This window comes from Dreissena polymorpha, chromosome 10 (genome assembly GCF_020536995.1).
Source record: "Dreissena polymorpha isolate Duluth1 chromosome 10, UMN_Dpol_1.0, whole genome shotgun sequence".
Lineage (NCBI taxonomy): Eukaryota > Metazoa > Mollusca > Bivalvia > Myida > Dreissenidae > Dreissena > Dreissena polymorpha.
The window spans coordinates 41,612,832-41,628,336 of NC_068364.1; the positions used below are offsets into that span (position 1 = coordinate 41,612,832).

Genomic DNA, 15,505 nt, shown 5'->3' on the forward strand with positions numbered 1-15,505 from the left:
CTATCAGAGATGCATGAAGATATCAAGTCTCTACATACCTCTCTACCAGAGAGATGCATGAAGATATCAAGCAGCTCCACACCACCCTCGACCGTCGTGATCGTCTCAAAGGCGGACGTGATCACGTTCTGCATCATCACTTCAAGGTCCTTCACTCCAGCACGGAACCTGAAAATAACACGTATATGTGGGTAAAGATCTTGTATTGAAAGAGCTTGTATTGAAAGAGCTAGTATTTAAAGAGCTTGTATTTAAAGGGCTTGCATTGAAAGAGCTTTTATACAAATAGCTTGTATTCAAAGGGCTTGTATTTAAGGGCTGGTATTGAAAGAGCTTGTATCTAAGGGCTTGTATTGAAAGAGCTTGTATCTAAAGGGCTTGTATTGAAAGAGCTGGAATTGAAAGAGCCTGTTTTTAAAGGGCTGAATTCAAAGAGCTTGTATTCAATGAGCTTGAATTTTACGATCTCATATCACATTTCAGGTTTCAATTTAATCTTGTATGAAATGTGACAGTAGCTTTGTCAACACTTGGACAAACCAACCGACTGATTGATAGAGACATTTTAATATACCCCCTCCCTGTGACGTAATTGAGCCTCGCTCTGGAAAAATGGGCCTAAATACATGTTCAAAAAGTGTCATCCCAGATAAGCCTGTGCAGTATGCATAGGCTAATCAGGGACGACACTTTCCACCTAGGATGGATTTTCATTTAGAAGAAACTTACTTTAACCTAAAATATCATAAAAGCGAAAAGTGACTTTTTCTACACATCCATTAATTTAAACCCCATTTTCCCAAAGTAAAGCTCAATAAAAAAAAAAAAAAATCCACCTGTTGTAATCATCATGCCATGAGGTGGCCTTCACATCAAGTATTGTCTTCTTCACATGTCTCAGGTTAGCCAGGTTCTTCTCGAAGGTCCCTTCTATTTCCATAATGCTGCGCATGATTTCGGGGCCCTTCTGCCCGGCAAAGTGTGGCATCTCTTTCTTGTCCCCTTCCTCTCGACGGGCAAAGTGGATCTGGGCTTGGCACACCTGGACACATATTCACCAACCCATTGTTAGACTTAAGAATGAAGAATAGAATAGGAGGGAAGAAAAATACGTCCAGCTTTTAAATATATACTCACTACCACTATTGATGATGTCATTAACAAAGTGTTCTACATGAAGAAGGGTGTAGTTAGAAATGGTTGATGTCAAGTTTGGCCCAACTGTTTTTCTCATAGCGCAGCTCAAATAGGTTCAAACTTACCTCCAACAGGTCCTTGCATCGCTGTACGAAGGCGTCCACCTGGGCGAAGATACTGCTCTTGTCCAGCACCCATCCAACAGGAGAGAACTTGTGGTGCAGTTTGGAGGTCTGGAAAAACAAAGATAAACCAGTGCTCCAGCTAGGATTTGAAAAGGGCAGGGGGGGGGGGGCTTTTTTGTCGAAAGGGCACTTTCAAGCCAGCAGTAGGGCACTTTTGAGGTGGGTCATATTCATCAACTCACAGCTGATCAAAGAAAATGTGCTTTCATTAAAGAGAAATGTAAACATACTCTGTAAATCTAATATAATGCCCTCCGTTATTACGCTGAATTCAATAAAACGTTGTAGGGTCTTGGCTCCCTTTTTTTCTCCAACCTTTCATTGCGGTCTACAGCGTTTTCTTGAAATTCAAATATGGCGGCGCCCCATGTGCTGATTGCATAATGGCTCAATTATAATTGATTATAATGATAATATAACTAACCATAACTGGGGAATTGACAGATTCAGTGTGATTATCTTATGATTGGTGCAATACAGGTGTAAAAATAGCATGTGTTTCATGCTCTAACGCTGTTACTAAGTATGTTCTACCACTCTCTTGTGGTATGGACCCAGTCATCCACATTATATTTGAGTTACAATGTATTGATTTGCATGTGATTGTTGAGTCACAATGATGGACTAGTAAACTGGAATGTAATCAAACTGGGCCCACCTCCAACAGTGATTACCCAAAATATTATGGACACATGAAATCAACACTAAACAACTTACCTACCCAATTTTTTCCTCACAAAATCAGAAATCAACAAATGTGTGTCCTAGAAATAGCAATTCTTTTTAAAGAAAACACAAACATTTTATGCAAACATATATAAATGTTTTACAGTATAGAAAAAGATCATCATGTGTTTCAAAGTAATATCTTTTTATTTAATTGTTTATTATTGAATTAAAGATAAAACACTCCAAACATTTTAAAAAAAGTTTTAAAGGATGCTGATGATTCCTAATAAAGAGAGTGATTTATGTTTATTTTAACGAACGCTTGGAATGATTTAGAGGTGTTGAAAATCTCTGGAAAAATAACAGAGTGATTTACCCGCCTCTTGCTTGGGTCTCAATGAAACCATTTGAGTCTGGTTCTAGGAAAACGGAATTTAATGCATGTGAGCACAGCGTCATACCATATTAGCTTGTGCAGTCCGCACAGGCTAATCAGGGACGACACTTCGGTCTAGACTTTATTTTTGATAAGAATAAACTTCCTTTAAAGAAAAAATTCCAGGAAATCAGAAAGTGATATCCCTGATTGGCCTGTGCAGACTGTACAGTCTTATCTGGGACGCCACTTTACGCACATTATGAACCGTTTTGGGAGAGCGAGACTCTATATACATATACACACTGGTCCTTTGGAAGTTTCCCAGTTTCCACATACCTTATTGTAGATCTCCTTCCACTGCTCACAGCACTCAATACACTCGTGCAGTGACTTCATGCCACTCTGAACATAGCCATCAAAGATCTTGTCCAGGTTAATCTCGCGGCAGCAACGGCGAATTATCTCGTTACTCAACTGAAAATAACAGCCAATTATCTAATTATTCAACTGAAAATAACAGCAAATTATCTCGTTACTCAACTTAAAATAATGGCGAATTATCTCATTACTCAACTGAAAAAAACAGCGAATTATCTCGTTACTCAACTGAAAATAACGGCGAATTATCTCATTACTGAACTGAAAATAACAGTGAATTATCTCCTTACTCAACTGAAAATAACAGCAAATTATCTCCTTACTCAACTGATAAAAAAACAGCGAATTATCTTGTTACTCAACTGAAAATAACGGCAAATTATTTTGTTACTCAACTGAAAAAACAGCCAATTATCTCCTTATTCAACTGAAAATAACAGCAAATTATCTCGTTACTCAACTGAAAAAACAGCCAATTATCTCCTTATTCAACTGACAATAATAGCAAATTATCTCATAACTCAACTGAAAATAGTCATACATAAACTTGCAAGTTGTTTTTTTGTTGTTGATTTTTTTTTAAAGTCACACATGTATCTTTAAAGACTATGATTTACTGGCAATTAATTAAAAGCAAGAATCATAATAGCAAAAAAAAGTTTTCCAAGAAAAAATCTTGCGTCCCATAAATTTTACCTGTTAATTAATTCAAACCATTTACAAGATTTCAGTCAATGTCTCAGGAGTCTTCCAGAAATACAAAGGCCCGCCGCATTTTAAGGGGATGTTTGCTAGCGGGCCTCTGCTATTTTTCCATCCCTGAATATATTCTTGATTCAAAATTTGTGTCAATTTTTCTCAAGAATAATATCTATGGGCCAATCTCAAATTTGAGGGACTAAGGCTTCTGGATCCCTGCCTATTTCCCCCCCCCTTGTTGATAATGTAGGGTCCCTAATTTTAGGGGCCGTTTGCTTGTGGGCACTTCTTATATTCCTTCCTGTATACAGTGTTTTTTTCTTAAAGCCAGGCATGAAGCAACATATCAGATTAGCCTGTGCAGTCTGCACAGGTGCATCAAGGAAGATTTTTCACTTTCATGGAATTTTTCATTTAAAGGAAGTCTCTTCTAAAGGAAATTAAAGTCTAGACAGAAAGTAATCAGGGACAACATTTTACGCTCATCATGCCCAGTTCTCCCAGAAAGCAGTGTTCTCCTTTTAAATTTGAGTAGCCAGTTATATTTTCCAAGTAGCCAGAGACTAAGAACTAAACAGGCATTTTTTGCGCTGTTTTGAATTGATATTTATGGGAAAAGTAGCCGGCGCCAAGATTGTTAGTATCTGGTGAAATCGCCAGCAGCCGAGGTTTTTATTGTCTTCCTTGCATACGTACCTTCTTCAAGATCCCAGTCAGTCGTTCTCGAGTCTTGTAGAACTCTGAGTTAACCCAGATCATACGGATCAGGTTGAGGATCTTGGGAATCATGGCTGGGATGTTGACCGGTCTGGCATCAGACAGTTCGTAGCAGGGATCCTTCAGGACCAACAGGAACTTGAGGTTGCTCTCAGCCTGCCTTGAGCCTTCCTGTATAATTATTTAAAAGCTCATAAACCCTCAAAATCAAAGAATATTTCGTACATTATTTTTTGAAAAAATACAGTTAACACATAGAAAATCAATGTTCCTTATAGCAATAACCAAAAGTTCTATGTTTCATGTGGTCTGGTAACAAAGTTTTAACAAGATACAAAATGCTATTTTTTTGGCATGTTCATGTACCAAGTAAGTGTTCGTTTGTCGTATGAATAGATATCATTGGGGGAAATTAAAATGGAATAAAGTGCTCCATACAAAATTTAAAACAACATTTTGTATCTCTTTAAATCTATGTAACCAGACCACATCTAGCATTAACATTTTGGCTATTGCTATACGGAACATTGATTTTCTTGTATTTTTTTTAAATATTGTACAAAATATTTGTTGATTTTGAGTACCGGGTATTCATGTTAGTTAAAATAACTGTATAGGTATTGATAAATAAGGTTATGTTTTGCATTGAGTTTTGTTTGTTTTGCTGTATTTTCATTCTTTTATCTAATTTAAAAAACATGCATCCTCATCAAAAGAATTCAATTTGAAAACAAAATTGCAGCAATGGCTTTATAACTTAATAAGAAAAATAGTAAAGCTATAATAGCAGGCTTAATTGATCTTCAGTTAGAGAGCAGACAAGTGCTATATATTGTATTTGCATTTATTAAAAAAATTCAAGGGCTATAATTTTTAAGTGCTTCAGGGAATCTGGCAAGTTATCTAATAATGGCTGAGTTGGGATTACCATAAACATTATCACAATGTTTCAAAATGCCCAATTTAACCTGTTTAAGTTAAAGAACAGAAATCGTTCTCAGGATGACGCCCCCACATGTTTCCATAATATTCTTCGGTTTTAAACGGGAATATAAACAAGTGCTGTGTAAGTGAAACACAATGCCTCCTACTGCGCAGCGTTGAAGCCATATATTTGACCTTTGACCTTGAAGGATGTCCTTGACCTTTCACCACTCAAAATGTGCAGCTCCATGTGATACATATGCATGCCAAATATCAAGTTTCTATCTTCAATATTGCAAAAGTTATGACCAAGGTTAAAGTTTTGGGACAGACCCACAGACACACATATACAATGACAGACTGACAGGCCAAAAACATTATACCCCCGATCATTCGATCCGTGGGCATAAAAAAGAGTTATCTCTTTATCTTTTTAAGGTCAAAAGTGCAAACAGACATGCTGTGGTTGTTGTGTGTTAAAAAAATGCATGGAAGCAGATAGAATAGTCTATGGAAAACAACAACAAGCAAATATTCTTTTACACTAATGACAATGCAAACCTTGATCTGACTGGCCAGCTTTCGGAAGGGTGCAACGTATGACGATTTGGCAGCTTCCAACACGCTCTCGATCTTTTTCACGCCTGGTTTATCAAGTTGGGCACTAATTCCCGACAGATCCTGGCACCTGTTCTTCCAGAACTCGATCTCTTCCAGGGGGCCGGAGGTCTCAGCCATCTCGAAGGCGTCCTGTGTGTTCAACACCTCCTTGATCTGGCGCGCCCAGTGGATCATGGCAGCTGGACAAAATATGTTACAAACGTTCTCAAATGCAAGTTCTGGGGACCAATATCTGTCTACTTTCTGTCGCAATATTGACTTAAGTACTATCTTGATTCTAGGCAAATAGCCCTATTGAACAACCTTTGTGTCGAGAAAAGTTGGCTCAAATCCGCTAAAATTAGGGGATATATTTTTCAACCCCTTTTGGTGATAAACAAGAAACTTTTAACAAAGCAGTCTTGCTTACTTTTCAAGTCTCTGAACAAGATAAACATAAACAGAAACACCAGTTTGATGACACCTGAAAGCCCAATCAACAAAATTTTCCCCAATCGAATATAAAAACCTCGCTCTGAAAAAATGAGGCTTAATGCATGTGTGTACAGTGATGTCCTAGATAAGCCTGTGCAGTCCACACATCCTAATCAGGATTAGCCTGTGCAGTCCACACATCCTAATCAGGATTAGCCTGTGCAGTCCACACATCCTAATCAGGATTAGCCTGTGCAGTCCACACATCCTAATCAGGAACGACACTCTGAGGCTCAACAGGGTTTTTGCTAAGAAGAGACTTCCCTATAAAAAAAAATACCATGAAACGGGACTACCAAGGCTAATCTGGGACGACATTTTACACACATACATTAAAGGCTCTATAAAGGTCACAAATCCTATTATTATGCATATCAACTGGTCTAATTTTTACCAGATTTCAGTTACTCTTGCATAAAAACTGCTAATATACACAGCTTAAGTACAACGTTGTCAAGAATTATGGAAGATAAACTCGTTTCATAATTGGAAGAAATGTTTACATTTTTGCAACTAACATGATGTGTAGCCTAAGAGCGTTGACATATGCTTAAAATAGCCGAAAGAAAATTCAATTTTAATTCTATTTTAACAACTTTTTACCAGCAGAAAGTAACTTATTAGATCACTACAAACGTTTTAACCATTTAGAAGAGACCTACTTTGTGAGTGATACCGAAAAACGTTAAAAGTCATCATTATATTTTTGGTGACCCGAGTCCTTTCACTTTCTCTTTCGCAAGTTAACAGCAATGTAAATATACTGACTGTTTGTAAACACAATTGACTTGGAGGACACTTTATTTTGAGCTCAAAACAAGTTGTATTGCTCATTTTTTTATTATTATGTCCAATAGCATATATATATATTGTTTTTTGATAACCTTTATAAATAAAATATGAAAAAAATATTTAAAAATCTGTAAAGAATAACGTATCTTCAGCTTTATAGGGCCTTTAAGCTTCATTTTTCCGAGAGCATGGTCCATTTCATTTTTATTTTGAAAGAATTGGTTACAATGCAGCTACAAGAAACTTTGCAGAACTGCCACTTACTTTCCAGTCTCTGAACAAGCTCCTTGTTCTTGGCTGCCTCCTCACTGGGGATTTTGGTCCCCTCTGTGGGAATGTAAAGCACAGTCTTGCCCTCCATTTTCCAGCGCGTGTCTGTCAGAGTCGCCAGAAACTTGTGCAGCTGGGCGGAGAAATCGTTCTTGATGCCTTTCACGGGTTAAGGACAATACTCTACATGCTACTAGCTGTTCTATAGAACAAAATCCAGTGCGTTTTTTAATTCAAATTTGGTTCCGGAAGGGGGACCTATTGCCAATGGAATTTTTTTTACATTTTTCCCAAATGTGACCTGAAAATTCCTAAGGAAGGTTTTCCAAAAACAAACACATATGTACTTTTTTAATTTAAGTCTCAATATTTAGTTCATCTTCTATCTAGTTCTATGAGTAAAACCTTAGTAGATGTAATATTAATATCACTTTTATTCTCAATCTTAAAAGTATTTTCTAGCAATTAAAACAACGAAAACACTTATGTCCCAATTTTGGTTAAAAAAAACGTGATTTTTCCCAATCCAAATGGACAGGCCCCATTCTCAAAATAGTGGAAAAACACAGAAATCCTTGTTATCAAACTACCGAAGAACAACGCAAAAAGATCTGATAATAAGAAAACCATAATACGCTTTAGTTTTCATTTTAATAGCAAAATATTTGTCAGCTCAAGAGATCATGTTATTAAATTTATGTTAACATCATCTTTCATTTTTTGTCATTATCAAGAGATGCTTATAACGTAATTCCAGTTACATGTAGTTAGGGCGGCTTAATTATTGGGGCAGGGGCGTTAAATAGGTACATTACGTTATTGAACTTATTTCTCCGACAATAAATTCAAACAATATCAATTAAAAATTTAACGAAAAGGAATTATTAAGGGCATTTGTGGTTGCTTGCAATTTGCTGCTGATATCATTTGACTGTTTTTTGGGGGTTAGTTTGTATATTGTTAAAGCTGTTGTTTAAACTGAAAGCAGTCCCTATAAAATATTTTGAAAATATGCTATTCATACTGTTTTCATGTCAATTTCAGTTATATATACAGTATATTTTATGCCACGATGCAGCTTCCAAAAAAATAGGACATATAATTACATGACCAAGAAAGTAACTAAAATATAAAGGATACTGTCAGGCCAAGAAGTATTTTCAAAGAATATCGGTGCGTAAACCCCCATCATGACTCGAAGCAAGCTTTCAATGTGCATCGCCTTCACTGTTCCATACTGAATGACCTTCAGAAAGTTCTCGAATGTCACCTCTTGGGTGTTTTCCGCCTTGATGAAATACACGATCTGATCGGGTGGATGAGGGGGAATGACCTGGTCAACCACAAATCCCTGCCTGGGGTCCTGGTAACAGACGATGAGTTTGAATGACGAATCTTCTATGAATTTCTTGATCGTCTCATTGTGGGCCTCCGTCCAAATGTCGGATTCTTCGTTAAGGTTGGCTATGGCTGCCCTTGATTTTATCATATCCAGCTGTAAATTGATAGATAATAGCAGTTACAAAAAAGTAATGAATTATGAAAATGCTACCATACACTTTTTTAACAATTCACAATCAAATAAACTGCAACATTATTGTTAGTAAATGTCAACAAGTGAGAACATTTTGCAGGTTGCTCAGGACACAAATAAAGAACCCAAAATATTTTTAAATAATGAATTGAATAGAACAGATTATTTATTTTGACTTAAGCATAACAAGCTTATCGTCATATACAAATATATGATAGTTTTACAGACATGCGTGGTGAGTATACATAATTACAGTGTACAAATTACATACATCAGTTAATAATTCACTTATCACTGGATGTGCGCAATTGCATGTGTGGGTGTGTGTGTGTGTGCTTGTGCATGTGGAGTGAAAGTGCTCTAATTACATGAAGCCTTTGAAACTTTAATTTAGTAAGAAAGGTCTTTGATTAAATATTACTCTTTAAGGGACTACAAATGCGTAAAAATACGTATCTAAGTGGTAAGGGGTCAAACGAGAGATTAGCACACCATCAGGCTTATCAACTTACAACTCTGGGTTTAAATTCCTCAGGTTCTTTCTCGTCTTCCTCTGTTTCTTCAATGTGGGCCTCCCCCATTGTTTCAGAAACAAGTGGTGGCTCTAGAGTCCCGTTGGCTGTGTGTAAAGCAAAGCAACATGGTATCAATGTGGTGATTGTTTGTGTGTGTTTGTTTCCTTTAAAAAATTCTCACAATAAAGCAAATATATTAGTGTTGCACTCTTGGAAAACTGGGGTCGTGTTCCAGAAGCATCTTTAGTTAAATTTTATTCTTATCCTTAAATTGGGAAATTTTCTTAAGTGTTTCATTTCATATCGCAATAGATTGGCATCAAGATATACATTTAAATCACATCATTATACCAATGTTATTTTAGGAATACCAAACAATCATATGTTTCCTTATTTAGTAAAAAAATACAAAACATTGTAATTTGGAACTTAAGTGAAATTATTTAAGAAATGACTTAAGATGTTTCTGGAATACGACCCCTGGGCTTTATATATATATATATATATATACATGTCCTTTATGTGTCGTCTAAGATTAACCTGTGCAGTCCGAACACTTTCCATTGAAAAAAAAGGTTTTTAGTTTATGAAAGACTTCCTTTAAATTAAAAATGCCATAAAAGCGGAGAGTATGGTCTCTGATTAGCCTGTGATGACTGCATAGGCTAATCTGGGACAACACTTTACGCACATGCATAAAGCCCCATATTACCGTAGTGCAGCTCATTTACAGTAAACACTATGATTATTATTTTTACAAAATACCCTGTACTCTTAGTTCCATAAATATTGCAATAAATGGGAAGATTGCGTCAAAACCTAAACGTCATGTAAATCTTCCATTTTTTAAACTTATTTCATTCTATGTTTTGCAGAGACAGCATCTATTGTAATTTAGCAGGGTGAGGAGACTTAAACCATGAGCTATTACTCTCTAATTCTCCAAAGAAGTTCATGACTACAAAGCATGACCTTAAAAAAAAAGTTAATTTTATTACATACTTTTCTTCATAAAACACCAAAAAACACAAAAAAGGACAATAGATCTGACATTGTAAATGTACATTTATCTATCTAAAGGTTTGAGTCTACTTTTGAGAAATATCATTCTCCATAAGTTAATGAAACCTTACAAGTTCCATGTTCTTGTTCTGCCCCTCCATTAGAGGCACCAATGGCAGACTCATTCAACTGGTCAGGGAGTGGAGTGCTGCTCTTAGATTCTTTCGGTGTGCTAGGTTTAGAATTCTTCGGTGTGCCAGCTTTTGAACCCTTTACGGACCCCTTTGGAGTTCCCGTTCGTGAACCTTTCTCAGACATCTTCAATGTTTACTTTCCATACCTACAAAGAGAAACCATACAAAATCTGGTGTAAATATTCAGAAGCCATGCACATCTCTGCCATAGCCACTCTGCCATAGCTTAACTTCCCCCCCCCCCCGCATGCTGAAAAGAAATTCTCTTTAAAAATAAGACATAAAAACAACAACAAATAAGCACATAATTTAGAAGACATGCAAACTCTAAGGAATATACTTGCCAAAGTTGCCAACTTGTACTAATTAGAAACAGTAAAAAATATAGAATTCGTTGAAATGAGTTTGTTCAATAATCATTATTATTATTTAGCAACAAAGGAGGTAATCACGTAACAAGCAAGTGGGCAACGTCCATGCCGATACAGGTATTTTTCCCTGCTTTATACGCTTCATTATTTTTATTTATTGTTAAATGCCGCTCACTTTCAAGCCATATCAGCAAGAAAATGATTCGCGTTTACATGTATATAGCATTTATATTTGGTCTTTATCTTGACTTTACTTGCGAGTACAGTTCACATTTAAAAAAGTGAATATTGATACTAAATAAATGCTTAACCCGTACGAAATTTTGGGGCGGAAATGGGACGGAAATGAGGCAGAATTGGGACGGAAACTATTGTTTCCGGGCGGACTAGAGGCGTAAATTGATTTCCGCCCCAAAAAGACCATGTCTCTTGATTTTTTTCCAGGCGTAACTCATTAGCAATTCCGGGCAGAAATAAGACTCGGGCGAAATTTCATACTAAAACATTTGTCTGGGGCGGTTTTCTGACTAAGAAAATTAACTCTGGCGGAATTTCATACTTCTACATTTCTCTGGGGCACATTGTTGGACTTCAAGATAATAAATAAACAGAGTTCTGATTTCAGTTTCTAAATGGTTATTGTAGGAAACATTTGCTATACACAAGGAAAACAACATTTATATTCAATTCATACAATAGTTAACCCATGTAAAAAAGGCTGAAATGAGCTTGAAATGACACAAATTTTAAAAGGCTGGAATGACTAAAAAAATAGGACTAATCCACAAATTCAGCTGCAAGTTTTCACTCCTCAAAATTTGGAGGAAAATAATTAACTTAGATATACTGTTCTGGATGAAATTTATATATATTTTGGCTCAGGCTTATTTTTATATGACCTTATAATTAAATCACTTTGTTATAATAATTTACCTTACAACATTTAAAGAACATGTAAATCTACTATGTATTTAAAATGTCTTTAAATTAAGGGTCTTACAGTAAATTTGATTAAGGGATGTACATGTATGATGCAAGTTGAAAATTGTTGTGAAATGCAGTAAATTTATCCCTGTTTATCAGTAGTGTTTTTAATTTGGTGGCTGTATTCCCCCAGTTGTAAACAAAGAATGCATGGGTAAGATGGGGTAATATGATCCTATACAGCCTGATAGGACAGACACTGGTTCACTGTGTGAGTCAGAATTTCGAAAATTAGAGCGCGGTGTTTGCAAGACCTGTTACTCAGATTGAAAATTTGAAATGCAGTTTCAAAGCAATTATGTGACTTTTTAAATTTGAAGTTTTAATAATATAATTAATTAATCTTACTTTGATGAACATTCTGAAATAATTACGTAAAATGTGGAAGTCAACATTCAGTGTGTAAAAAAGGCTGAAAAGAGCAATTCAGTGACTTATGATGGAACTTTTTAAAATGCTCTGAACTACTAAACAGATTTGTTTCTATATTTACTTTGTATTGTTTCCTTATAATGCTGTGTTTATTATAGTTATATTGTTTAACAGTAATATCAGTTTTGGCAGGTGGTTTTAACCTATAACATTTAAAATGAATGCTCAAGCTAGTTATCTTTGCAGTTAATTTCACATTATATAAAAAACATAATGCAGTCAAAGTTGTCTATATCTTATTGAATGTTTTTTGCCATATCAAGATATTGTCATTTGTGAAATAGAAACCTAGTGTTTTAGCTCCATCAGAGGTCCAGATAAAGTTTTTGTATTCCTTAAATTTAATTAGTGAATGTTTTAGTGAACCAAGAAGCATAATTGTTCATTTTTTAAGTATTTAGTTTTAAGCCACTATTTCACTACAGTCAATGTATTGCGTTTATTAAAGCAGTGAATGAGTTAATTGTTCGATCAATGAAGTATGTTGTGTCAACTGCAAAAAAGGTTTGTTTTATGACTGACTGTATCTGGATAAAGATTGAAAGGTGCATGTTGTTTTTGTGATTTAAAATTATTATTTATTTAGCTTTTGTGACCTCTTAATGTCCGTCAATCCATCAGAATCTTAAGAGCTATGTATATGCCAGAGTAGTTCATAATACCCACCCCCCTCGGAATCATTCACATATTCTCCTGTCATTTCCGCCCGGAAATAAATTCCGCCCGGAAATTTCCATCCCAGTCTAATTTCCACCCGGAAATCTTTTCTGCCTTATTAGCATATTCCGCCCCAAATTCCGCCCCGTGTCAGCATGCAATTATAATGTCCGCACAGAAATCTTTTCCGTGTCATTAACATATTTGCCCCGAATTCTGCCCTATTTCCGCCCCGTTTCCGCCTGGAAAATTCTTTCTTGTAACCACTATATTCCGGGCTGAATCAACAATTTTCCAGGCGGAACTGTCAATAAAATTCTGTCTCAATTCCGGGCGGAACATTTCCTACAGGTTATCACTTTCTTGCTGATATGGCTGGAAAGTTAGCAGTATTTAAACAATTTATTCAAGTGTTAAGGATATTAAACTGCAGAAAACACTTGTCTCTGCATGGAAGTCACTGTAGTGATTTAAGGTCACTTCCAACAGTCTTGCTGTTGAGCTAGCTTTTCAGCGACATGGTACGAGTGTCTGACTACCACTCCGGCGGTCGTGGGTTCGATCCCCCATTGGAGCTCCGTATTTTTACAATAATGGCGATGAGGCAAACACGAACTGTGATTCAGAACGTGGGTGTGAGCTTTCTAATGGCTTCAAGGAGCCGCTTGTGAAGAGGTCAACACTATTATATAGCAAATAGTGTCAATGTGACATGCTGTAACAGGCATGTCTGGCCCTGAAACATTTAGAGGGGGGGGGGGGAGTGTAGTGATTTAAGGTCACTACCAACAGCCTTGCTGTTGAGCTAACTTTTCAGCGACATGGTATAAGTGTCTGACTACCACTTCGGCGGTCGTGGATTCAACCCCACATTGGACTACCGTATTTTTACAATATTACATTCTTGTTTGTCATATTATTACCCCCTCAGAGCAATATTGAACCATTTTAAATAAATTATGCAGGTTTTTTTGGATATATATTGGTCTGTTTTTGCATATTTTTGTTCCTCGACCAGTATACATGTTGCAGATTCCTTTACCCAACTCACTGGGCATTTATAAAAAAGAACGTCCCAAAACTTGCAAACTCTGTTCATAGAGCTCCATAATTGTGTGCAGGCAATCATGCGTTTATGCCTAACAACAGCAACACTTTTCCTCCGGGTTTACTTAAATAAAGTTCAAATCACGAGTGCCTGGAGTTAGCATCAAAGTTTAATAGCAGGAGAAGTGTTTAGTCAGCTCAGCACAACACAGCACTTACTGACTTAGGTCAGCTTCTAGTTTTGTTATGCAATAGTTTGATTTTAAAAGTTCATATTCGATTTGTCCTTCAGCTTTTATATAAAGTTTTTAAATCAAAATAATAAAAATGCATACAAAATTTTAACAAGGTTATTATTAATAGGTTTTTAAAAATAAACAAACTAATTCTGCCATGTTCTGGCCGTCTGTCTGAAACAATGTCAAAATGTCCGGCTGAATCAACACAAGATCTGCTGTAATTAATTGCAATATATGCAGGAAACTAAAACTTTAATAAGAATAAATATATTCATCTATGTACCTTTACCAAACAATACTAAATACTAGTCAAGCGGTTGCAGTAAATTGTAATATCCAATTCGTTTTTCTTCAAAAACATAAAAATGTGGCGTCTGTGCAACGAGCACCTGCTGTTGATAGCAACGCCGTACAGTCCATACTTAAATCCCGTCTTTCTCCGTACAACTATTATTGTGATACCACATACAACGAATCGGGGTTATGAGTACTGTTTTATAATGTTTTAAAAGTTATATACGTTTGAATCTCCATTTAGAATAATCATAATAACAATAATACTAAAAATTATTCTTGAATTTGATGTTGAAATATAGTGGGTATTAAGTGAAGCTTTTAGAGCAGCCAATATAAAATAATTTATTTAAAAAAAAGAATAAAAAAAGGCTTTATTGTGTGTTGAACTCAACACAGAAATGAAATATTGGTTATACTGTTTATTTAAAGTAAGGAATTGTAAACATGTAAACATGGAATATAATATATTCTGAGGTGAATCGTATTACCGCGTGGTTTATTTATCACGCATGTGCTTGTAAAATGATCGTATATCCCACACAGTGACGTACCAGAACGTGCTGTGATCCTCAGCTGGCTTGATAACGTGCGTCGAATGGAGGATGGACACCAACCAAATGACGTCATCTATGGCTAGCAAGCAACAGACACACGACCCGTGGGTCGCCCAGCCGTTAGGTACCAGGATGCCTGAAAGAGAGATTTGAATGCCTGTGGCATCACTACGGACACATGCAATGATCTGGGAGACTCTAGTTGACGAAAGTCGATACGAATTGGCATCGAGGCAGCTGAGACAAACAGATCAGAGCATGCAACTGAAACAAAATTATGCTTGAAGCGCGCGCCGCCCTTCCAAGACTACAACCCCTTAATTGCGTGTGCGTAACGCGCAACAAGGGCTGTCATTCCCGCATCGGCCTGCGTAGCCACAACAGGCGTTGACACAGAAATTGAAAGCTTCCATAGCGTTCCATATCTAACCTGT

General features: G+C 36.3%; 2 protein-coding genes across 4 annotated transcripts in view; one reads left to right on the forward strand and one right to left on the reverse strand.

Moving 5' to 3' along the window:
• The window catches only part of LOC127847106 (dynein axonemal heavy chain 2-like), a 154,636-nt gene extending 140,006 nt beyond the window's left edge, over nt 1–14,630 (reverse strand). For all 3 annotated transcript variants that reach the window (XM_052378720.1, XM_052378718.1, XM_052378719.1), the window contains exons 1-11: nt 14,504–14,630; nt 10,428–10,636; nt 9,292–9,398; nt 8,386–8,740; nt 7,240–7,404; nt 5,650–5,888; nt 4,144–4,335; nt 2,707–2,844; nt 1,263–1,370; nt 837–1,042; nt 39–168 (exon numbers count right to left, since the gene is read on the reverse strand). In XM_052378720.1, the coding sequence (XP_052234680.1) occupies nt 39–168; nt 837–1,042; nt 1,263–1,370; nt 2,707–2,844; nt 4,144–4,335; nt 5,650–5,888; nt 7,240–7,404; nt 8,386–8,740; nt 9,292–9,398; nt 10,428–10,614 (1,827 nt within the window). In that variant the 5' untranslated portion in view covers nt 10,615–10,636; nt 14,504–14,630. The remainder of the gene's footprint in view (nt 1–38; nt 169–836; nt 1,043–1,262; nt 1,371–2,706; nt 2,845–4,143; nt 4,336–5,649; nt 5,889–7,239; nt 7,405–8,385; nt 8,741–9,291; nt 9,399–10,427; nt 10,637–14,503) is intronic.
• Nucleotides 14,631–15,134: 504 nt separating this feature from the next.
• The window catches only part of LOC127849070 (fibroleukin-like), a 14,399-nt gene continuing 14,028 nt past the window's right edge, over nt 15,135–15,505 (forward strand). Inside the window, exon 1 of the mRNA XM_052381794.1 lies at nt 15,135–15,195. Coding sequence (XP_052237754.1) covers nt 15,135–15,195 — 61 coding nt within the window. The remainder of the gene's footprint in view (nt 15,196–15,505) is intronic.